Source organism: Pipistrellus kuhlii, unplaced genomic scaffold (assembly GCF_014108245.1).
Source record: "Pipistrellus kuhlii isolate mPipKuh1 unplaced genomic scaffold, mPipKuh1.p scaffold_m20_p_6, whole genome shotgun sequence".
Taxonomy (NCBI): domain Eukaryota; kingdom Metazoa; phylum Chordata; class Mammalia; order Chiroptera; family Vespertilionidae; genus Pipistrellus; species Pipistrellus kuhlii.
Window position 1 is genome coordinate 21,641,999 of NW_023425562.1, and position 25,215 is coordinate 21,667,213.

The 25,215-nt window shown below is 38.7% G+C and overlaps 1 protein-coding gene across 3 annotated transcripts in view; it reads left to right on the forward strand.

The window, feature by feature from the left end:
• STK4 (serine/threonine kinase 4) overlaps positions 1-25,215 on the forward strand; it is an 82,512-nt gene that overhangs the window by 37,844 nt on the left and 19,453 nt on the right. For all 3 annotated transcript variants that reach the window (XM_036419002.2, XM_036419000.2, XM_036419001.2), the window contains exon 10: positions 9,987-10,144. In XM_036419002.2, coding sequence (XP_036274895.1) covers positions 9,987-10,144 — 158 coding nt within the window. The remainder of the gene's footprint in view (positions 1-9,986; positions 10,145-25,215) is intronic.

Genomic DNA, 25,215 nt, shown 5'->3' on the forward strand with positions numbered 1-25,215 from the left:
CTTAAGGATGTTCAAAATCACTTATGTAAAGATTATTTTGATGGCTGCTTTAAACTTATTATCAAGTAACTCTATCATCTCTACTATCTCAGTGTTAGTATCTATTAATTTTTTAATTTGGTTTTAGATCTTTCTACTTTGTATGAATAATTTGATAATTGAAACCTAGAAATTTTGAGCATTATGAAACTCTAAATCTTTTTCAACCCTGTTTTATCTGGCTTGCTTTGATACTGCTCTGGAAGAAAGTAGAAGTTCAGGCTCCCCACTTGACCCAAGGTTTGTAGGTGTGTGTGTGTGTATGTGTGTGTGTGTGTGTGGGAGGTGGTTGGGGTGGGTGGGAATTCATTATTGTTATGAATAATGGTGGGAGTTCTGGCTCCCTGCTATTCTTCTGCCAATATCTCCCCATGTGGAGGGATAGATCTGCCTTGTTTCTATATCTTATGGTTTCCACTTACATGACCCAGGACTGATTCCCGCTCCACACAGCCAGGACCCTAGCCTGCTGTTCGGTCGTTCATCTGGTTGTTTAGGTCATGATGGACCCTGGCTCTTTATATATTAGGATTAATTTTTATTCTAGAGCAGTTGCCACATTAATCTCTTTGAAGTAGAATTTTAAAGAATAGTGGCATAATTAAGTTAGGATAACTCAGACGCATGTTTTAGGCAAGTTACTGTGATGATATTATGTGGTAAAAACATTCTGTATTGATAGTTCCGCAGAAAGTCCTAAGTCTCATGAAGACACTTACTGTCAACCAAAGTCCAGGCTCTTGTTGAAGTGATTTCATTTCACCACCATCCATCAGATACTAATTTTGGAGCTGTATAAAATGGAAATTCTTGACTCACAGCCTATTTTCTTTCCACCTGCAGTTGTTTGAAGGGGGTTGTTATAACATTGACTCCCTTGTGTGTTATCTGTCTCATTCTCTCGGACTCAGATAATAGCATTTTGCAAGGATGATAAATAAAACATAAAGGACTACAGGTATTTTAACACTTCTTTTTACCACAATAGGCCTACTGTCCAATTTCTAATCCCCAGGATGTTTAAAAACTATCATCAGAATATTAAGTGTTCATGTATCCTTGCCACTCACAGTCAGCATCATAGGAGAGTTTCAGATAGCAATAGGGCAGTTATACCTAACAAAGCTTAACTTCAAACATTTAGTTTTGTTAGAATCATATCTCTGAGTAAGAGCAACAGAAGGACAAAGGAATAGTGGAAAGGACAGTAATTTACTTTGAAACGTGACCCACAATCTTATGAACAGCTTGGGCAAGTTATTTCCTTTCTTGAGCCTGTTTCCTAGTCTGAAAAAGTGGAGCATAAAAGTTTCTACTTTGTAGGTTTGTGAAGATGATATAATATATGTAACATATTTAGCATGTAAATGCTTAAAAGTGGTTGATACTCTATTAATTATATGAGTCTTTAATGTTTGATAGTGGTGTTTTTATTGGACCCAAATTTTCCTTGAACCAGTGCTACTTCTCAGCATCCTGATTCCTTTCTTCTTGCTAGTTAGGCTTTTAGTTTTCACTCGGTATTACTGATGTTTTGTAAATGCTACCTCTGTGTCTGAACTCTGGTATGAAAATGTTTGATCTAATGGAAGGTCACTTGTCAGTTTCAGAAATGCTTTTAAAAATGTGCTGAAAAGAGAGAGGGAGGGAGGGAAGGAGAGAGAGAGAGAGAGAGAGAGAGAGAGAGAGAGAGAGAGCGAGCGAGCGAGAGAGGGAGAAATTTCTTATAAGTAAGATGATAGGTATTCTGAGGATCTGTTAAATAGCTCAAAATACAAGATGGTAGATTTTAAAGAAGGCTAGCCTTTGGATCCACAAAGTTCTTTCCTTTGTAGAGTTTCAAACTCTTATCTTTAAACTGTGGAATGTATTACTGACTGGAATTTTTTCCATTCCTGAAAGATAGTCACTGTGGTTCACTGGACACTTATCAAAAGCCCCCTCCTGGATGAGAGTTACAATGGAAGAGCAGACATCTTGGCCCTCAGACTTTTCTCACAGTTGCACAAATAATTCAGGGTCATTGTGCCAGAGTGGAGACTAGATCCTAATTGTTTGTGCATTTTTTCTAATTGTGTCCAGATGTTGGACCCACATTTTATCTTTGGAAACCATTCATATTTTTTATTCTTTTTGAATGAGCCAAAAAGCACAGACTCTTGATGCCTGAAAATTCATTCAAAACATGAATCCTGCCAAACCACATGTTAGGATATGAAAGCACCAGATTTCAGGGTAACATGGATGTAAGGCTCAAGACCTATATTTGGGGGATGATAAGGTGTTCAGTCATAGTAGTTCAGTTGGTGAAAGGTGAACCAAGAGAGGGCAGTAGTGTAATAATAATGAAGAGCAAAGGAAAATGAGTGCCAAAAACATACTTTGACTCTTATGCCTAAGAGGCAGATAAGTCCATTTCAGTCAGTTAGGGGAATATATTTCTTTGTTGCTCTAAGCACTTTTGACCTGCCTATTCTTATTCAGCTCGAAAATGGAGATGCATTTTGATAAATTTAAATTAATTTATAAACAAAAAGTAGATAATTCTCTTGTGTTTATGTTCTAAAAATATAACAACTATTTATTAAAAAATAATTACTTGCCCTAACCAGTTTGGCTCAGTGGCTAGAGCATTGGCCTGCGGACTCAAGGGTCCCAGGTTCGATTCTGGTCAAGGGCATGTACCTTGGTTTTGGGCACATCCCCAGTAGAGAGTGAGCAGGAGGCAGCTGATCGATGTTTCTCTCTCATTAATGTTTCTAATTCTCTATCCCTCGCCCTTTCTCTCTGTAAAAAATCAATAAAGCATATTAAAAAATAATTACTTACTACCAAGCAAGAAGTATTTATTAGGTAGTCACTGTGTGTCATTACTATGTACTGTACAAATACCAAATGAGGAATTTACTGCTGATGAGGAGTTTATAGGTACAAGGGGAAGATGACGGTTGTTATAACCATTATCTAATGTTTATGGAGAGCCTACTGTACTATACCTGTTCTTTCTAATTCCTTGTGTGGAGGAAGTACCAGCTAGGTGCTTCAGATAGTGCTCTTTGATGATGATACATCTTAGTTAAGGCTGGAGTCCCCTACACATGAGGGTAATATAATCTTGGGCCAAATTCTGGGTAAGTAGAATAGCAAAGTGTTAAAGGATTTGTAAGAAGGAAAATAAAGACTTGGATATACAGAAAGGTTAAGGGAGGATATTCCAGGCAGGCGCAATATCAGAAGGATAGAAAAAAAATTGAATATTTTGTGGGGCTGAAGTGGATGTTGGCTGGATATTGGAGAACATTGAGTTCAAACTTGATTCTGTTAGTAATAGTGTAGTATAAGGACATTTTGATCAGAAAAGTGGTATTAAAAAAAGAAAAAGAGAAGCGATATAACAAAGTGGGCTTTTTTTTTTTTTTTTTTTTTTTTTTTTTTTTTTTGAAGAGTTGGATGATTTGGAGCTTGAAAAGACCAGAAAAGGCAAGATCACTAGGAAATTATTAAAATAACAGTGGTATGGGTTATTCTCACCTGTGAGCCTTTTGTGTGTTTTCAGATATGTTGCCTCTAACTCTTTAGTTAGCCGTTTGAAATTTGGATTTAGATCTCTAAATACATATATGCCAGTTCACCAGACTTTCAGAACTATAGCACCATTATCCAGAGTCAAGTCAGATTACAGAAGGGCACCTCCTCGAGCTGGTTAACTGGAAGAGTTATTTCAGTTGGGCTCGAGGCAATTTTATAACTTATGATTCCAGTAATTCTTAGTGGTTTCAAAGAACATTCAAAGGAACATTTATGGCCACACACAGAAACTTGAAGAATAACTTGTGTAATTAAATGAGTTAATACATGTAGGTTCCCAGTAAAAAAACCAAAACCAAAAACCACACACATATAATAAAAGTTAGATAAAAAACAAACAAGTGACCTTATGATAAGACATATTATTCCAAGAAAGAAAAAAAGTTTTGAGGGATTACTCAAGTTTTCCCCCCCTCACAAATATTCACATGTGAAACTGAGAAGAAAATGTGGGCTCTGTCCAGTTTTCTAGTTTAAAACAGATTTAATTACTATTAAGGTAGAAAAAGAGTTATTACTCTAGAAATTAAGGAGAGAGTAGGTTGACCATTGTGGTTTACTTAGTGACAGTCTTAAAAATGAATGTTCAAAATGGAAGGGCATTAAACATAAAGTTTAATGTTTAGTAGATGATTGTTCCAAAGGAAAAGATGGGCTTCAAACTTTGGCCAAGCTCCCTCCCAGTTATGATGACCTTGGCATTGTGTTATATTGTAGTTTAGATGAATCCAAAAATAAATGTGGTAGTAAAGGTAAGAGGTCTCCTACTCTATATCAATTGAGTCATCCTCCTATATAATAAAGAGGTAATATGCAAATTGACCACCACACCCTCACAAGATGGCTGCCTACCAACTGGCGGGGGGTGACAACCAAACAACTGAACAAGCAGGCTGCAAGAGGCAATCAGGCTGGCAGGAGGGGTTAGTGAGGGATGACCAAATGCCTGAATAAGCAGGCTGCATGGGGTGACCAGGCCAGCAGGGGAGTTAGTGAGGAATGACCAAACGAATGAACAAAAGGCTGCATGGGGCATCCAGGCTGGTGGGGGTGGGGGGGTATGAGGGACGACCAGGCCAGTGAGGGGGGCAGTTGGGAGTGACCAGTCCAGTAGGGGGGGCTGTTGAGGGTATTAGGCTGGCGGGAGGGGGGGGAGGAACAGTAAGGAGCAACTAGGCTGGCGGGGGTTGGGGGCAACCAGGCTGGCAGGGAGATGGCAGTTGGGGGCAACCTGGCTGGCAGTGGGAGGCAGTTAGGGGTGATCAGGCCGGCATGTAGAAGCAGTGAGGGGTGATCAGGCCAGCGGGGGTGGGGGAGCAGTTAGGGGTGACCAGGCAGGCAAGCAGGCAGGTAAGCGATTAGGAGCCAGCAGTCCAGGATTATGAGAGGGATGTCTGACTGCTGGTTTAGGCCTGATCCCTGGAATTGTGCCTAAACTGGCAGTTGGACATACCCCAAGAGGTCCCAGATTGGAGAGGGTGCAGGCTGGGCTGAGGGAACCCTGCACCTCCATACATGAATTTCGTGCACTGGGCCTCTAGTCCTATATAATAAAAGCCTAATATGCTAAGTATCTGGTTGGCCATTCAACCAATCAAAGCGTAATATGCTAATGATATTCTAAGTTCACTCATCCACTCACTGTGACGTGCACTGACAACCAGGGGGCAGACAGTTGACTGGTTGACCAGTTGCTATGACATGCACTGACTACCAGGGGGCAGATGCTGCGACCAGTAGGTTAGCTTGCTGCTGGGGTCTGGCCGATCAGGACTGAGTAAGATGGGCAGGATATACCCTGCAGCCTTTCCACGGTCCTCCCCAGCTGGCCAACCTCCTGCATCCCTCCCTGTCCCCAGTCGTGCACCAATGGGGGTCCCTCGGCTTGTCCTGTGCCCTCTTGCAATCCAGGCTAAAGGACATCCCTCTCCCCAACCCCATGCTAGTGCACCAATTTCGTGCACCTGGCCTCTAGTTGATATATAATTTGTATACTATATACTTTACTCATTTAAAGTGTGTAGTTCAGGAACTAATTTTGCCATTGCTTTTAATTTAGGATCTTGTTTAAAATAAAGAGAATATACTTGTATTAATTTCTCCTACTGTGTCAACAGAAGGTCTTAAATAAATACACATCTTAATAGGTATGAGGTTGCCTATGTAGCATTCAGGACTTTCTCTTAAGTCAGTGAGTATAAGGAGATCTGCAATATTAAAAGTATTATAAATGGTTACTCAGTACAGTGTGTACCCAATTTTGACATCATGCTATGGATAAATATGCACTGGAAAATAAACTAAAGTACCACAGTGTATCTTATACTTTTGTAAACAATATTTTGTAGATAACTTTCCAGTTTTTCCCAAAAGGCTGATACATTTCAATATTTTGATTACATCTATGTTATTTTTGAGTTGGCAGAAGTAGCCTAACCAACTACCATTATGTTTTGATATTAGGGGATCTACATTACAATAAAGTTATTGAAATGCAAAAATGAAATAAAATAAAACATGCAACTCAGTGGTTTTCGGTGTATTTAAAGCGTTGTGTTAAACAATACCATAATTTAGTTTTAAAATTTTTATTATTTTCTAATTGAGGTGTAATTCACATTTCGCCATTTTAAAGTTATAATTCCGTGGATTTTAGTGTATTAACAAGGTTGTGCAACCAAAACCACTGTTGAATTCCAGACATTTTCACCCCCCCCCCCAAGAGAAACCACAATCCTGTTAGCAATCCCCCGCCCCCTCCCCTATCCTCAAGCAACCATTAATCTGCTTTCTGTGTCTGTGTCTATGGCTTTGCCTGTTCTGGGCATTTTATATAAATGAAATCACACAAAATATGGCCTTTGTGTCTGGCTTCTATCACTAAGCTTAATGCTTTCAAGGTATGTCATTCTTTTTTATGACTGAATAATATTTCATTGTATGGTTAGATACTCTATTTTGTTTACAATCTAATTTTAGAACATTTTGATCACTCCAAAAAGGAACTTTTTTTCATATCCCACCTACTTACCCCAACCTCGTAGTCATAGGCAACCACTAACCTCTTTCTGCCTCTACAGATTTGTTTATTCTGAACATTTCACAAAAAATAGAGAATATGTGGTCTTTTGTGACTGGCTTCTTTCAGAACATTTTAGGTTCATCCATATTGTATCAGGTATCAGTATTTCATTTCATTTTATTGCTGAATAATATTCCACTGTGTGGATATACCACATTTTATTTATTCATCAGTTGATTCATCCGGGTCCTTTTGCTTTTATATAGCATTTTTTCAAAGGGAAATAAGTATAGGCTACAGTTACTTATGAATTCACCCCTTTGTCTGTGGGCTTAGACAGATCATCCATTTAGTTGGCAGAAGCTGCTTACAAAGAAACATGGGCCAGTCCCAATATAGGAATTCATGCATTTCCTCCATCAGATAAAAGAATCCCAGCAAGACATGACTTTTCTGCTCTCCCTATGGCTTCAGGTTTCTGGTATTATCATTCAACTGAACGTCTTCATTTCCTGGGATACACTTGAAAAAAATGCCCTCCCTCCCATTGGAACACAAAGCCCAGCGGCCAGCTGAAGCCCTGGGGACAGCCCTGCCTTTAATCAGCTTGGAATGATTCTCTTACGCCTGCAGCACTGACAGGCTGTTGTCCAGCATGCTTGATCCTCTAGCGCAGAAGTGCTGAAAGAAAAGTTTAAAGATAAGGTTACTGGGAAAATTCCATTCCCCTGCTCTTTCTACACTCAATGGCAGTTCTGACAGCTCAGGAATTTTCACTTTGGTTTTAGACAATTTACAATGTGAGAGGGAGCAAACTAAGCTTCAAACTTGATGATGAGGGTTTAAGGATATTCTATCCTTGATGGCAAATTTCTCACCTAGAAGGTGGAAATAACTATATATACCTCAAAAGACTTGAGGATTAAGTGAAATAGTACATTGTCTAGCACTTGGTAGGTGCCTAATAAGTGCACGTTTTCTTTCCTCCTACTTATTTACATGGCGGTCATGAAGTTATGATGAGACCATCATGTGGAAGCAAATGTCCTCATATTCTCATGTAAACAGTGATAGATATTAGACAAATGGTTATACTCCAGCTTAATAGACACATTCCTTTTATTTTTAAGCCAAGTGTTATTTATTTAATTTTAAAGATTTTTAAAAGTTGATTTTTGAGAGAGAAAGAGAGAGAGAGAGAGAGAGAGAGAAGAGAGAGAGAGAGAGAGAGAGAGAGAGAGAGAGAGAGAGAGAGAGAGAGAGAGAAACAGTGGCCTCTTGTACTTTCCCTACCAGGGATCAAGCTGGTAACACGTGCATGTGCCCTGACCAGGAATCAAACTGGCAGCCTTTTAGTGCACAGGACAACTGAGCCATACTAGCCAGAGCATTTATGTCATGCTTTAGAATTGAACTACAGAAAAACTATCTTTAGTGTTTCGTCCTGGTTTAAAGATCTGAAGCATCATAGAAGTACATAGTAATAATTATAACTTAAGGAGTGCTCCCCCAATATTTCTAGTGCCCATCCGGCACCATACGTAGCCCATCCACTTCTTAAGCTCTGAACCTTCCGCTCTTTTTTTCTGGTTACTGGCGAGAGGGCTATATAGATCCACATGTTCATGGAAAGCACTAAAGAAAAACTGCACAAAGCCACTTCAACATATGAAATAGGTACATTGAGCTAGCTAGATTTTTTTTTAAAATATATTTTATTGATTTTTTTACAGAGAGGAAGGGAGAGAGATAGAGAGCTAGAAACGTCGATGAGAGAGAAACATCGACCAGCTGCCTCTTGCACACCCCCTACCAGGGGTGTGCCCATAACCAACATACATGCCCCTGACTGGAATTGAACCTGGGACCTTTCAGTCCGCAGACCGACGCTCTACCACTGAGCCAAACTGGTTTCGACTGAGCTAGCTAAGTTTTTAAGTCATGCCAAGTAAAATTGTTCTTTTTGCTATTGTCACTTATTGTAACTAGTAACTGTTCTCTGCTGCTGCTCTCATACATACCTGTCCTGTTCTGTAACTGCTGATGCTTTTCTTAGGGATAGTTTGAGGCCCAACCTAAGAACGTCTTCTCTGACCAGTCCAACTTATGAGATTTCCCCATCTTCTGGTCAGATGTAATTCTTATTGTCTGTTCTATTTAATATGTGATAGTACATATTCTATACTATGTTCTTTTAAAAAAGAAGGCTTAGCCGAAATCGGTTTGGCTCAATGGATAGAGCGTCGGCCTGCGGACTGAAGGGTCCTGGGTTCGATTCCGGTCAAGGACATGTACCTTGGTTGCGGGCACATCCCCAGTTGGGGGTGTGCAAGAGGCAGCTGGTCGATGATTCTCTCTCATTGATGTTTCTAACTCTCTATCCCTCTCTCTTCCTCTCTGTAAAAATCAATAAAATATATTTTTAAAAAAATAAAAAAGAAGACTTAAAAGAACTTGTATGGTGTCATATAGCTACTAGATTTATCAGGGTGATCACTTCATAAGTTATATAAATGTCTAGTCACTGGGTTATACACTTGAAACTAATATAATATATGTAACTTGTAATTGAAAAATGAAAAGTTATTTAAAATAAAAAAAGAAAAATATTTAAAAGAAGTAAATAAAATCACCTACAATCCTATCAGAGACTAATCTTATTAACATTTTGGTATATTTTCTTTTAGTCTTTTTATTTTCTCCCTCTGTATGTGATTTTACAGGATTTATATCATACTGTAATATAATATTGTATCTCATTTTCAGCCTTAACGTTACCATAAACCATTTGTAAGTGGTATTTTAAAAGTTACATATTATTTCATGGTGTGGATTGTGACTTATTTATACTTTTTCATGCAGATTTTTCTCATTAGTCCAATTGGGATTATGAAGGGAAGTCACCCTACTGAATCACTCCTTTCCTACTGTAGTGCTTGTAGAGAACATTGTGTATGTAGATGATTAATAAATATTTTGCTTGCTCCTCTGTTTTCAGTCTAATATTACAGGGACTATTTGCTATAGGGGACTGAAAAATATTATTTGCAGCTTATGCAAAGTTATTGTATCACCCGTTTTTCACCTAGAAAAGGGGACACTGATGACATCTTTGCATGTATTTTAAGGGCCTGTAAGTCTTTTGCAATTGTATGAGAATATTTTCAGTGAACATTTGTGCATTTTCCTGCATTTTTCATTAGATTTTTAAAGAAGTCTCTAACCAGCAGCCACAGATCTAGAGGCTGGAATCCATCTGAATGGAGATAGATATATTTATTAACTTATCTGAAATCTAAGACATTATGTTTCACCTTTTCTTTTTCTTGGTTTTCAGGAAGGGATGAGACCATGCAGCCTGCAAAACCATCTTTCCTTGAATACTTTGAACAAAAAGAAAAGGAAAATCAGATCAACAGCTTTGGCAAGAGTGGGTCTGGTCCACTGAAGAACTCTTCAGATTGGAAAGTGCCACAGGATGGAGACTATGAGTTTGTAAGTAGTGTTAGAAGTGGTAATGTGTGCTGGAGAAAGCGATTTGAAGTATCACGCATCCAGTTCTGTCATTTTGCTGAAAGTGCCTGAGCATTTTCCTATGCGTTTCAGGTCTCCTCTAACCAGCTCTGGAAGCAGCTCCGGGGCTGAGGCCTCAGGAGTTTGAGACAACAGCATTTGACATTAAATAGTTAGGCTCTCCCAGTTAGCAGCATCTTTTTCTCTTTAAAAATCCTTTATTCACTTGCCATTTTTCTTTTGTTGAGTTTGAAATTGGTAATGGTAAAAGAAATGTTCAGTCATCAAATGAAAATGCGAAGTCTTTAATAATTTATTTGAGATTGTGAGGTTTTATTTAAGGATTAGTGTAGAGGGCAGTTAATGCTGCTTGTAGTGTCTTTGTTGTTTTGCTAACCATTATCTTCATTTTAGGCTCTCTGAGAGGATTATTCTGAATTTTGCCCATGGATGACCATTAAGTTGTTCCAAAGTTTCTTATGAAAAACTGGGTGTGTTTTATTCTTTCTCTGCTGTGGAACATTCTCCTGCAGCCACAGATACTTGTTAAAGTTCACAGAGATTTAATGAGTAGAGGCAATAAAAAAAATTGGGGGAAGGAGGAAAAGCAAGCTAAGGAGTGTGCATTCCTTTTCTGAATATTTTTAGAAAACAATTTTCTCTTTAGGGATATTTAATTTTTACTTTTTAAAATTTTTACATTCTTAAATTCTGTCATAATTCTGTTGTTGATTATAAGAGCTTAGCGTAAGCATTTTATTTGGATTCTGAGAGAGGCCTTTCTAGTCCTTGCTTTCCACTGTCCTACTGACTGGCTTAGAGGAAATGATGTCATTCTTCCATAATATAATTTCTACTTTTGTGGAGCAGAAATGTCACATTGTACAGCTAATGATAGAAATTTGAGGACCAGGATAACTCACCTGAGGTTATTTAACTGATCAGTTACTGAGTCCATGTGAGAACCCAGTTCATTTGTTTTATAATCTGTGTTCATTTATTCATCATCTACTATGCATTATCATCTGTCATTTTTTGTTCACTCATTTACTTATTAGTTTTTTTGAGTATCAATGTATGCTTGATACTAAATTTATATGGGATTTTCTTTCTTTCCAATTAGGTGCTTTAGAAGTTCAAAGATAAGGATGTGTTTATGTTTTATTAATATTGCATGATTTAAAATTTTTCTTTTTACTCCCCTTTTGAGCTTCCTGTACTCTTACTAGAGCTATCAAATAGGAAAATGCGTATTTGTAAGTGACATCTGGCAAAGAAAGAACCAGCCCGTGGAGTGAAGAAAGGACTCTGGATAATCCCACTAAGTTTAGAAAAGGGTGTGTGTCAGACTAGCTGACATGTTTCCCTCAACAGTCTCTACAGAGACTTAGTTTCCTGGCAGGCACTATTTAATTATGGAAAATAATTTTCTTTCTCCCTGTGAAGGCAATTGCTATTTTGAAATGAATTTTTTGCCCAAAATGGCAAATAGGGAGTAATTTAATCAGAAATGGCAGGATGTAATGCTGACAGAAATCTTTATATTTTCATCTGAAACTCAATACTTGTTACAATTCTAAAATGAAATTGCCTCATTTGCCAAGTTGAAAATGCGACATAGATTTCCTTTAATGTTTAATATATAAAGAGATTAAATATAAATAGGTGCTTGAGGATACAATACTTTCTAAAATTTGCATTTCATATTCTCTAAACAGACTGCATTTTTGGTAATGAGTGCTACTTTTGTGAGAATTCAGACCCTCCCGCTTTGCCATTTGTAAAGCCACAAGAAGCTGTAAACTTAAATGCAGTTTGACTCATGAATCCTCCGAAAATACACTGGGAGATTTCAGTCTAAGATGCCTGGGTGCCTGGAGTCATGAACAGGACAGATGAGGCTCGTGCTCTCCTGGAGCTTAAGTGTGCTGAGGGAAACAGACATAGTCAGGTCCTATATCAGTTTGAGTAATAATCATTTAAAGGAAAAAGGGCGGTGACGAGGTAATGTGAGAGGAGGCCTTGCGGGGGGTGACATTCAGCTAAGACCTGAACAAAGACCAAGGCTAGCCATGGGAGACTGGCGGAGGGACCAGCGGGACACCGGCCCTGAAACAGGACATGGATGTATGACAGGAAGGAACAAAGGCCACTGTGGCCGAGCAGAGGAACACAGGCTAGCAGTTACATAGCAATAATCACAATACATGTGAATGCGTTAAAATCTGTTAAAAGACAGAGACTTGGCCCTAGCTGGTTTGGTTCAGCTTGGATAGAGCATCAGCCTGCGGACTAAAGGGTCTCAGGTTCGATCCGGTCAAGGGCATATGCCCAGGTTGCGGGTTTGATCCCCAGTAGGGGACGTGTAGGAGGCAACCGATCAATGGTTCTCTCTCATCATTGATGTTTCTATCTCTCTCTCCCTCTCCCTTTTTACTGATTTGAAATCAATAAAAAAATTTAAAAAAAAGAGGATGTAAAATTAAGAGTCATTATCTTTGAGGAAAGGAATTTTAGTTTTAGTTGTTTTTACAGCAAGAATGTATCACTGTATTAACATATTACTTGCTTTAATTTAAAAAAGAGTGGCGCATATTTTTTTTTTTTAGATTCTTAGATTTCCTCGTTTTATTCTAGAGTTAGCCAGAGTGTCTGCAGATCTAGATGAACCACAGTACTTTTCAATGTTATTAACTCTACAAGTATTGTTGATTATTAGTTCTTAGTATCCTTGGGTTTTGGAGTAAGTTTTCTATTTATTCAAGTGAAGTTGTTTCCAAGTTTCTTATGACTTATTCTATAAAAAGAGTTGTTAGTACCTAGCCCCCACAGATTAATCTAGTCACTGACGTCCTCATGTGTGCTTTGTATGAATAGGCAGGATTGCAAGGTCCTTGACAGCTGGGATTTTATTATATTCATTTTTGTATTCCTAACACCTACTAGCAATTGCCCGGCTTAAGGTCGGCACACTATTTTCACTTAAACTCAGACACAGTCTCTGAAGTAAATCACTGCCCTGAGAGAGTTCATAATGTAGCAGAAAAGATAATAAATTAGTTTTGATACACTGTGTTAATAACAATAGCTTACATTTATTGAGAATTTACAATGTGCCAGGCATTGGTCTAAGTCCTTTATGCATATAACTCAATCCTCACAACCTTCCCATGAAGTAGGTAATGTTATTATTGCCATTTTAGGATAAGAAAACTTGAGGGTTAAAGGGAGTAGGTAATGATTAAGTTTATACGAATAATAAGTGGCATAGCAGGGATCTGAAGCAAAGCAGTTGGCTCCAGAGCCCATCCTCTTAACCACCTACACTGTGGCCTCCCTCTAGGCTATTCTGGCAGGTTCTGCTCATAAAGTACATATAAAAAGTGCAGTAGGGTGCCAGAAGGGGGAACAAGAACTCCAGGTAAAGCATTAAGTAGTCCCATTTGAAGGGTATTTTGAAAGATGAATAGAAATTCTCGAGCTAGAGAAGGAGGGAAAGGGCATTCTGGGCAGAGAGGGAAGTGTGACTGTGGAGGCGTTGAGGAATGTGGAATGCCAGGAATTACTGAGAAACTGTATTTGGAGCATGCAGACATGGGTAGGTGTGTGAGGAAGGGGGCAGAGGGACTGAGAGAGAGCCCCTCAGGTGAAATAAGGGAGCGCCCCAGTGTGCCCTTATTTTTGCTGGAAACATACAGGACTTGTTTTAGATTTTTTCTTGGTGAGTCAGAGAAATTAAAAATAGAATTCTAATAAAGCACAAAGGGCTAATAACCTAAATATTAATATCTCTCTGAAGTTGTGTGATAATGGTCCACGAGGATATAAAACCATTAAACTGTTAATTCTAAATTAATTTGATAAAAGAACCTGAACAAGATTGATCAATTGGATTCCCTGGGTAGTTATACAGTCATAAACTCATAGCTTTTTGTGGTTAGGAAGGATAAATTTTAGCCCCGAGTTTTCCCCAGGAGGCTGATAGTCCTGAATTTATGTAACTTTATCTTAACCATCCTTTTCTAGATTGGGGCTTCAAATATGATGGCGATGTAGAGATTTTTGGGGTTTTTATAAAGAAGCTTTACTAAATTAATAGGACATAAGTCACTTTTTTTTAGGTTGCACTTTTTCCTTTTGATTATACACTTTAGAAGTTAGACATTTGGTGGGAGGCGAGATTATTATTAACTTATTTATAATTTAAAATCATGATTGCTGTGGTGCAGAGATGCTTCATTTATTCATATTTAAATTAAATATTCCTAAGGATGCAACTTGATGTTTTGTGGAAACCCAGGTATCTATAACTTGAAACTTTTATCTGCCATCTTTTAGAAACAAAAGAAACATTCCCAAGCTTTGTCTTTGAATTTATGGTCCACGTTTTTCAAAATGAATTTTTAAAAATTAGTGTATATCCTTAAATATCCTAACCTCCACTTGCCAGATAGAACCTAATGAAGTTTCCACTACTCAACAGTAACAATCATCAACTCATGACTCATCCTCCACTTCTAATATTCCCTCCACTTGATTATTCTGGAAAAAAAATCTCTGGCATATTTCACTTTTAAATATTTCCATATCTATATATATAAAATCCTAAGTGACCCTTAGGACCAGTCAACCATTCACTAAGATGACACCCTGACCACCATGGGGCAGACGCTTTACGAAGGAGCTGCCCCCTGGTGGTCAGTGTGTCCCCACAGCCAATCTCCCGCAGTCCCTCCCCGCAGCCGGTGGGCCCGATTGGCCATGCTCAGGGCCAGCCAAACCCCAAGCCCCAATCAGCCCTATCGGGACTGTGTTAGATGAGCCCTGATAGCTGGCCAGGCTGAGGCACCCCACCCGTGCATGGATTTGTGCACCGGTCCTCTAGTGTGTCTATAAAGATCTTTTTAAAAGGCATAACCACAATATCTTTATTAGACCTTTAAAAATGAACAATAATGATTCTTTCCCAGTTGGTATGGCTCAGTGATTGAGTGTCAGTCCATGAACCAAGAGGTCATTGGTTTGATTCCCTGTCAGGGCACAGGCCTGGGTTTCTAAATCAATCCCTGGTAGAAGGGAGCTGACCCGTGATGTTTCTCGCTCATCGATGTTTCTAGCTCTCTATCTCTCTTCTTTCCTCTCTCTAAAAATCAATTTTTTAAAAAAAGAATGATTATTTAATGCCATAAAATACCTACAATGTCAATGTTCAATTTTCCACAGTCATCTCATACTTTTTTTTAGTTTGTTTGAATTAGCACCATGCTGTAACCAACTGAGCTAACTAGCCAGCCTAGTTTGTTTGAATTAGGGTCCAAGTAAAATTCATACACTCAGTCAATAGATAAATCTCTTAAATTGCTTTTAATGTGTAAGTCTTCCCCCTTCATGCCCTACACACACACCACTGTTTTTAGATACTGCTTTTTATTACTCCACTTTATAATTATATAAGCTATATATGGTTCCAAAGGCAAATGTTATGCAGACTTAGCTTCTATCCCTATTCTTTCTACTCTGTCTCTTCCCTCTTTTGTTGTTGTTACATTTTGATTTTATTCACACACACACACCAACATACAAATACATGTATATTTGTACTCTCATTAAAAAAAAAAAAAAAAAAAAAAAATATATATATATATATATATATATATATTATTGATTTTTCCACAGAGAGGAAGGGAGAGGGATAGAGAGCTAGAAACGTCGATGAGAGAGAAACATTGACCAGCTGCCTCCTGCACAGCCCCTACTGGGGTGTGTCCGCAACCAATGTACATGCCCTTGACCCGAATCGAACCTGGGACCTTTCAGTCCGCAGACCGATGCTCTATCCACTGAGCCAAACCGGTTTTGGCTGTACTCCCATTTTTAACTAAGCAGTAGTATACCAGTACTATACTCACTTCAATCTACCTTTCTGTTTTCACTTAATTTTACATCCTAGAAATCTCTTCATAGCAGTACACAGAGATAGCCCTCATCCATGTACGGTAGTTTATTCAGCTGGTCCTCTGATGATAGGCTGTTTGTAGTGGTTTTAAAGTTTATCTCTACATAAACTTATTTGTAAATAGAGAATGAAACTTTTTATGTTACCTTTGTTTTTTAAGGTTCATGCTTTACCCTTTTAGTTTTGAGAAGCAAGTTAAACCTATAGAGCTTTTTTCTTTCTTTCTTTTTTTGTAGTTAATGCTAATGGTGACGGTGATGAGCAATGAGTAGATTTAGTCAGAGGTATCTCTTTGCCACAGTCTGGTGGTGGTTATATAAACTAAAGAGACTAATTTAGTCATAACACCTGTGTCACGGAGCGTGACTAATCACTCTCCCTGTTAGGTGCCCTAGGTATCAAAAGGCTGCTGGGTTGGTATTAAGGAGGGATGGCGTTCCCTGCAGGCCTAGAATTCCTACTTGATGTATCAGAACCTGAAATTTCTTAAGTTTGACTTTCATTTCCACTAAGGCAAGAATTGCTTCAGGTACTTTAATTTTGCTAAATTTGAAGTCAGGAAAGAAAAATGACTAAGTTTTATATTATTTACTCTTCATCAGTCCAAAGGCTCAAAGATATTTTAATGTAAATTATTTATTAATCTAAAAAGCAGTTTTACATTTTCAGCTGAGAGATGAATGTAATTGATTTTTCTTAGTGTTGAATCCACAGCCACAACTTAGAATTGTAATCATTCACCCAGACATCTTTTCACTCTTCTTCCTTTTGAGCTGTCAAATATATTTGCTTCACTCTTTCTTCTCACCTTCACCTCCCATTTTTTTCTCATATGGACTCTTGACAATTCAGTATGTTCTTGGACGTGAAATGTTAAGAACACAGGGAAAATATTTATGCCAGTTTTCTCTTACCACCCCCTCCAAAGGAAGAATCTCTATTAGAAATCTGAAAGTAATATTTGCTTTAGTAGTCTCATGCCTTTAAAATAAAATAAAAAACATGATGTGGAACTTTTCTCATTATCTGAAATACTAGAGGCCTGGTGTATGGATTTGTCCAGGGTGTGTCCGGCCCATCTCACCCAATCCAAATCAGCAGACCCCAGCAGCAAGCTAACCCAGTGTTTCCCAACCTTCTCTCATGATGAGAATCACCTGGTGGAGTTGTTAAAACACAGATTCCTGAATCCCAACTAAGAAGTGCTAAACTTCTGAGAACATATAGGTAAAATTGCATACCTAACTTAGTGCTCTGTATATAAAATCTGTCTTAGAACACTAGTTAAGTATACAATTTTACCTATAGTTCCCCAAAATTCTAGTTTAGCACTTCTTAGTTGGGATTTAGGAATCTGTGTTTTAACAACTCCACCAGGTGATTCTCATCATGAGAGAAGGTTGGGAAACACTGAGCTAACCTACTGGTCAGAGCATCTGCCCCCTGGTCAGTGCAAGCTAACCTACTGGTCAGTGCACATCATAATAGTTGGTCGAGCAGTCAAACAAATGGCTGGACACTTAGCATATTAGGCTTTTATTATATAGGATATTGCATGTATCATTTCCTCACAAATCCTGATGTTCCACTACACAGGTGAAATACAACAGAGCCGAGCATCTCTTGTCTTTGACAATGTTTGCTCCAAGCACCAATAATTCGGAATGGGAGGCATGTTTCTTGTCCTTTCTTCTCACTATTGGAGTTTGATGCTGATATTACTGACTTTGAGCTTACAGTGGAAGGAAGAGAGATATTGAGAAGATGGTTCAGACAGAAGAAGGCTGATTGATGGTGATTTCTTGTATTCCTACTGAGAAAAAGACACAGCTCAAGGTGTTGATTGTTTTTAGACAGGAACGTGTTAGATTTTACATTTGTTTAGAAGTTCTTATATAAAGTTACAGCTGGGTCAGCTTGTAAGGAAATATATTGTGCCTCTGAGTAACTAAGTGATTGCTCTTTTGGTTGCGGCAATAGTATGCCTGGTAGTTAAGATCACTACAGTCAGGCTTTTAAGGTCCAATCTGAGTATATTTGGGCCACTTTGTTCTCCTCCCTGTGCCTCAGTTTCTTCATCTGTAAAATGGAGGTAATACTGATTCCTATAGGAAAGCTTCTGTGTGTATGAGAATTAATGTAGCAATGCATCTAAAGTGCCTTAAGCATATCACCGGCACTTCACAATGTCCGCTTCCTCCTCTTTCCCTCCACTCTCCCCTTCTTTCTTGAAACATTGCCCTTGGAGAAAACTTCAGTAACTGAAACCACTGCCCCCAGTGCTTGCCATTCACTTAACCAGAGATCCATTCCCAAAGGAAACGTGTTCCCTGAGCCTGCTTTAAAAACTGTCCTTAAAAAATGAGCTAGAACCCAGAGTGGTCATGGGTATCATTTTAAGAACTTCCCAGTGCTTGCTTGATTTCCCTTACACCTCTTTTCCTTAGAGTTTTCTCTTTCTACCCACCTCTCATCACATAAATTTAATGTTACTTTTAGTTTTCAAATCTTGAGCTATCACACTACTCCCACTGCAATGCATTCTTTTTGCCAATAGATGCCGCCCTCTCACTTCTTGTGAGCGCAGCCTGTGGTGTGGCATTTCTTTAGGTAAAGCAGAGGTTGCCGCTATGCAGAATGAGTGGTAAAATTGCTTCATCTGCCTGAAAGTTGGACATCACATGAAGTGAATGTCATTGAAAATAGGGGCACCTTGAAACATGGGCCAGTAGAGTGAACATTAAATTATGCCACAAGAGGGGTGAATGGCCTTGTGTGAGTCACTCTCCTCTTTGAGCTTCAGGTTTGTAGTCTGTGAAAATCAAGCATAACACCATTGTCCTACTTTCCCCAAAGGGTTTGAGGAAAGATTCAATGAAATGGAGGTTGGGGTTATTTTGAACCAAGTTCTTTCTAAATTCTACCATTTAGAACTATGGTAGAATTCTCCTCGCAGGGAATTATAAAACTGCTTCGGTTTGTTTTTTGGTTCATTGTGTATTAAGTAGTATTTTTTATTTTGTTATTATTATTTCATGCTTAATTGCACCTTAGTTAAAAAAATTTTCTAGATCCTTTAGCAATAACAAATAATTATTTGTTAATAATAAAAAATAACAATAACAGAAACAGGAGAAGGCCAAAGAAGCAATTAAACCTTAACTTCTGCTATGCTTCTTTTTGCTGCTGAGGGTAATATCGATACTATCATCACATTAGGGTGATATAACATTTAATATTGTTAAAGGCACATGCATGCTTTGCTCCTTTATTTGGTTATGCTTACAGTGTTCCTGTGAGGGAAGCAAGGTGAGTTTATCATTTCTATGGTTTGATGATCTGAAGTCCAGAGACATTGAAAGACAACTTTCCTGCTTAGTGACAAGAGTCAGTTCTGGGACCCAGATCCTCAGGTTGGGTGTTTTATCACAGGGAACAAAGCAAAACCAACTGATCTTGAGTTCCAGGCACATACTAGGCACTTAATTAATGTTACAAAGCAGGTAAAAACAATCATCGTTATAATACGTCATGGGGACTATGGTGACCAGGAAGAATGGTTTCAGATGTATTGCATCTTACTGGGAATTTTGTAATATTAGAGGAGTATTTATTGTTGACTTAAATTTTTTTCATACTTGATACATAAGGCAGATTGACATGCTTTATGTTTCATTAATTACATGAATTATCCCCCTTGTTGGAACAATTGAATTGACACCCTCTTTTGATGTTCTTTATTATTTACTTTGCAACCATGGGTTTCATAGTTATTATGCTGCTGTTCAGGAAATGTCATGCTAACTAAAAAAGGCATTATTGGCTTAAGAACACTTTTGGTTTTATCCAGATATAACTTCTGTGGAAACAAAGGTGACTGTTACAGAGGAGTCTTAATGGCTGAAGCAAACATTTGCTGTGCGCTCAGGTGAAGTCGGTCACGCCCCGGGGCGCCTGGCAGGCCCATCCGGGCTCTTATTCCAGAATGTTCCTCGTTCGTGCTCGTTAGCTGCTCAGCGGTAGCTTTTCTTTAAGTTTACTTTCCTTACCATTGTAAAGAATATTGCATACTTTTTAGCAATATTCATATTATTTTTCTTATTGTGTGTTTTTTCTCCTCCTACCCTTTATTATTAATTATTATTATTATTATTCTTTTTTTTCTTCTTCTTCTTCTGGTTAAAACACATAATATCAGGTCTTATCCTCATGGCAAATTTTTCAGTATACAATGAAAGAGAGTCACCTATAGGCACGGTGCTGTGACGTAGGTCGCTAGGGCTTGCTCCTCTTGTGTCCCTGAAACTTTGTACCCTTTCACTAGTAGCGCCCTGCTTCCCCTTTATCTTGTCTGGTTTTAAATTTTTATTGGCAGGGACACTTCCTTTCTTACGGTTACAGAATTTGAGGAGAAGATGGTGAAAGTAGCAATTACTGAACTGTGTACATGGTAGGAACCCATGTGCATACTTTGGAAAACTTTCCAAATCTTTGATTTCTTTTAGTAATATCCATTCATCTGAGTATGTAGGAGCATGTCAATTAGTTTATAAACTTGGTAGATGTGAAGTTTAAGTCTTTTCCCCCTTCTTTGGTAAAATGTTAGCAGAAAACCTTGGTTGGACCTGCAGTGTTGGGCATCCCCTCCATCAGAGTCGGGTGCAGCATGTAAAGCATTGAACCAAGTGCCTGGCAGTCCTCCTCGGTTATTGATGTTAGTTCCTTGCAAAGTGACAGCTTACATAAAGAGCAGCAGTGGGAAACAGACTCAGCTCTGACAGTAGCTAGCTTTGTGTCCTGCTCAGGCCACCTGATCTTCCTGGGGCTCTTCATTCTTCATCTGCTGAATAAAGGGCAGCTTAAAAAGTCTCAAGAGCCCTCAAACTCTCAGTCTTTGTTTGCTAATCTTTAAAATGGAGATAATACATACCTGTCACGGGGGATACTTGAGCCTGAAAGTGATAGCCTGGGTAAAGCATATAAAAGACGCTCAGTACATGTCAGGTTTCCCCCGTTCTTTTAAAGTGCATGGAGACCAAAATGAGTACAGGAGGCCGTATAACTTCCTGACCCAGAGCCAGATAGACCTGAATTCATTCCTGGCTTCACTATTTATGAGATCTGTAACTCTAGGCAAGTCACTTACCCTAAAATGAAGATACTAATCTTATTTACTTCAGGGTTATTGAGAAGATTAAATTAGAAAATACTGCTCAAGTGCTTAGCAAGGTACCTGACACATAGTAGGCATTCACTACATTTTATTTATGTGTGTAATGCCTAGGTGGGAAAGATGAACGGTAGGGGAAGAGTTGAAGATAACGGGATGGGCTGCTCAAAATAGAGAAGTAGGAGGCAAGCCCAAAACTTAGCTCACAGTTTTACCGAGGGCCCTACTGAGGCAGCACCCACTTTCTAGTTAAACAAACGTTGTTTGCTTTGAAGCATTCAATACCTAAAATGAACTTCACAACCTTTTTTATTCACAGGGTTTACGTATCAAACCTACTGATTCAAATGGATCTTTTGTGTTTTCTCAATCAGATTGGCTTCCCTTACATCCTGGGAGCTGTAAGACCTGGACATTTCCCATCAATATGTCCTGATCTAATGATGTTGTTGTTAATATAAAACTGTGTGTGTGTGTGTGTGTGTGTGTGTGTGTGTGTTGAGAGAGAGAGAGAGAGAGAGAGAGAGAGAGAGAGAATGAATGAGAGGAAGAGATACCACAGCCATCACCTGTGTGTGCCCCTGTGTGCAGAGCTGAGCTCGCATTGCACACACACTGGATAGGAAGGTGGCCAGCTGCTGGAGGAAGGACAGACTCAGATCCACTTTACAGACCCATCAGTCACTGCCACTTGCTTTTTAAAAATTTTATTTACATTCCTTTTTTAAAAAACTAAACTTTTCATTTTGAGATAGTTATAGATTCCCATGCAGTTGTAAGAAATAATAGATCCTGTGTACTCTTTTCCATTTCCCCCAATGATAACATCTTACAAAACTATAGTACAGTGTCATAGCCTGGATATTGACATTACTCCATTGAGACAGAGAACGGTTTTGTCACCACAAGGGCCCCTCTGTTGACTTTGGTAAGTACATGCTCCCCACCCCATTCCCTAACTCTTAGCCATCTGTTCTCCATTAGTGTATCTTTTGAAGTTTAAAAAACCTTAAGGGCATGGGGTTTAAGATGAAGTAAAGTCAGGAAATTTAGCGAAGTGCCTGTGTTCTCCAGATATGGCAGAAGTTATTTTCACATGCTGGGAAGAAGCACAACCATTCCAGATTCAAGGGGAGGTTTTCTACTTTTGAAGTGCTGCTGAGACTGTCATTATAAACGAGAGTGAGTTAACATGTGATCAAATACCATTTACCATCTGTCTCATCATCTGAGGCAATGCTCTGTGCCAGCTTGGTGAATGAGGGCATCAGCTGTCCAGAAGTTTATTGCTCAAGGAATGTGCCTAACAACTAGTATTATGAATTCAGCCCTTTGAGAATTTTAAGAAATTGAGTTCCTGGTATTTAGTCAATATGTGCAGTTTTACATGCAGTTATATAAAGGTTTGTGATGTGGGTTTCTCCTTTTTTTTTGAATTTTCACCTATCTCTGCCTTCCTATCTTAGATTTGTTATTACAGAAATTGAAAATCCCACAGGAAAGCCTAGTTCCTATTCCCTGACTACTGGCCTCTCCACAACACTCCCCCCCCCCCCCCCCCATGTTCTGTACCTGGGCCTATTAAATAAGGTTCAATGATGTAGCTTCAAGGGAAGCTCAGTTTTGTACTGGATGACCTCAAAGGTTTCATCCAGTCTTTAGTCAGTGATGCTGCATCAATGAGCTCATGTAGCTACTCACATGTGATAGATAAGCATTCAGCACTCACAGGAAGGAGGTGCTCTCGGGCTGGCCGCAGAGACCAGGCAACAGAACTTTCTTCGTGGCTATGGATTATACATCCCAGTGGGAGGGGAAGAGGAGGCACAATTGGCCCTGGCACATGTAATTTTTCCAAGTACCGAAATGGGAGTGAGCTCTCCGGTTTACCACAGATCACACCACTTCCTGTTTATTGTTTTATAACTGGCCTGTTGAGCTTATTTTTACTTTTTCTCCCACTCTTGAAAACATTTGCACCGTGACCTCTGATTTAATCCCCAGATCTTGGACATTTAGGTGGCCATCAGCCTTTTAATATTAAACATTGTTTCAATGACCATCTTTGCGTGATCTGAATTAATCCCTACAAGTAAAGTGCTTGGGTTAAGCTTTACAAGTTTGAAATAGTGATATAATATTATTAGATTTCCCTGTTATTTTTGCTGTTTGAATTGCCAGTTTGTGTGATTTATCTGAATTAAGGGAGTTCTTATTTCCCTTATTGGTTGACACTATATATGGTGTCTTAACTGTTAAGATAATTTAAATTTTCAGGTACTTTGATTTTGCAGTTCTTTCTTTGTGGTTTATGGAAATGTATGCCATGCTTCAAAGATTTTTCCCATCCCACAATTATAAAAATATTAAATCTTTTTTTTAGATTTTTTTTCCTCTCCAATATTTATTCTGCCTGGAATTTGTCTTGATGTAAAGAGTAAGATAGTGCCTGGCTGGCGTTGCTCAGTGGTTTGAGTGTCAGCCCATGAACCTGGAGGTTGCAGTTCAATTCCTGGTCAGGGCATATACCCGGGTTGCTGGCTCAGAGGCAGCCAATTGTCTCTCTCATCATTGATGTTTCTGTTTCTCTCTCCCTCTCCCTTCCTCTCTCCGAAATGAATAAAAATATTTTTTAAGTCTTCATGATCATAATTTGGAATTGAAAAAGGAACAGAACCAAAACCAATAAGAATAATTTAATATAAAAATTGTAAGGTAGTGATTCAACTTCATATTTTTCTAAACAGCCAATTTTCCTAAAAACCAACCATTTTTAATATTCATGGTGAATTTTGAATTGCCAAATCTTGATAGCTTCTAGTATCTAAAAGTAGCTTGTTTTTATAGAAAGTTTCCACTTTAAATTCTGAGCTTCAGTATTTTTTTTTGCTTTTAGTACCTCTAGAAAGAAGCTGTGAACAGAACACCATATTGGTTTTGGCATTAACTTTAATGCATCTCAAATAGGCTGATTCTACAGAATTTGATCCAAAGTACTTCTGTGTCTTAATGCCTTTTTGCCAAGCAAAATTGATTATTTCTAACCAAAGGCCTTCAGGGCTGGACTGTAAAAAGAGTGAGGGGTCCTCCCAGGCTGTGGCAGATTATGTAATTTGGCATCAGGTACAATGCTTTTTATCTCTTCAGTTTCTTTTCTCTAGCCTTCAGTGGTCAGTGCCCCTGTTGTTAGAGACTTTTAGAGGTGTGGCAGGGAGAAGGCAAATTCAGAAACTTTCCGTCCGAGTCCTAGTACTGTAGCTTTAAAATGTTTTCTTTTTTTCTTGGCAGTTTAATGAACAGCTATGAGAAGTCTTTCTTGGATGGTTATTCCCAGCCTTCTCTGTCCTGTAGAATGTAGTCTGTATATTTTCACCTGCCGTGCTGTGTGATCACAGACCCTCTCTGTAACTTCAATTAGAGGTGCTGTCAGTTCTTCTACTTCAAAATTTTACCTCAGTAGCTTAGTGCCTTGGCAGATTCCTCTTATCATATTCTCCTAAATTATTATAGTGTCTTTTCAAGTAAATTTTTTTTTTTTTAAATATATTTTTATTGATTTTGTACAGAGAGGAAGGGAGAGAGATAGAGAGCTAGAAACGTCGATGAGAGAGAGTCATCGATCAGCTGCCTCTTGCACACACCCCACTGGGGATATGCCCGCAACCAAGGTACATGCCCTTGACCGGAATCGAACCCGGGACCTCTCAGTCCCCAAGCCGACGCTCTATCCATTGAGCCAAACCGGTTTTGGCTCAAGTAAATTTTTTATTGAGACTTGTTTTTAAGTCAAATTTGTAGACAGGAAGGCAGATTCTGCCATTGTGGATGAGAAGAGAGATATACAGGATGGTTAAAGCCACCAGAGTCATTCTGTTGGGGTTCATAACCTATCTTCTCCACCTATTGTGTCACTTGGCTAGCCTTCCG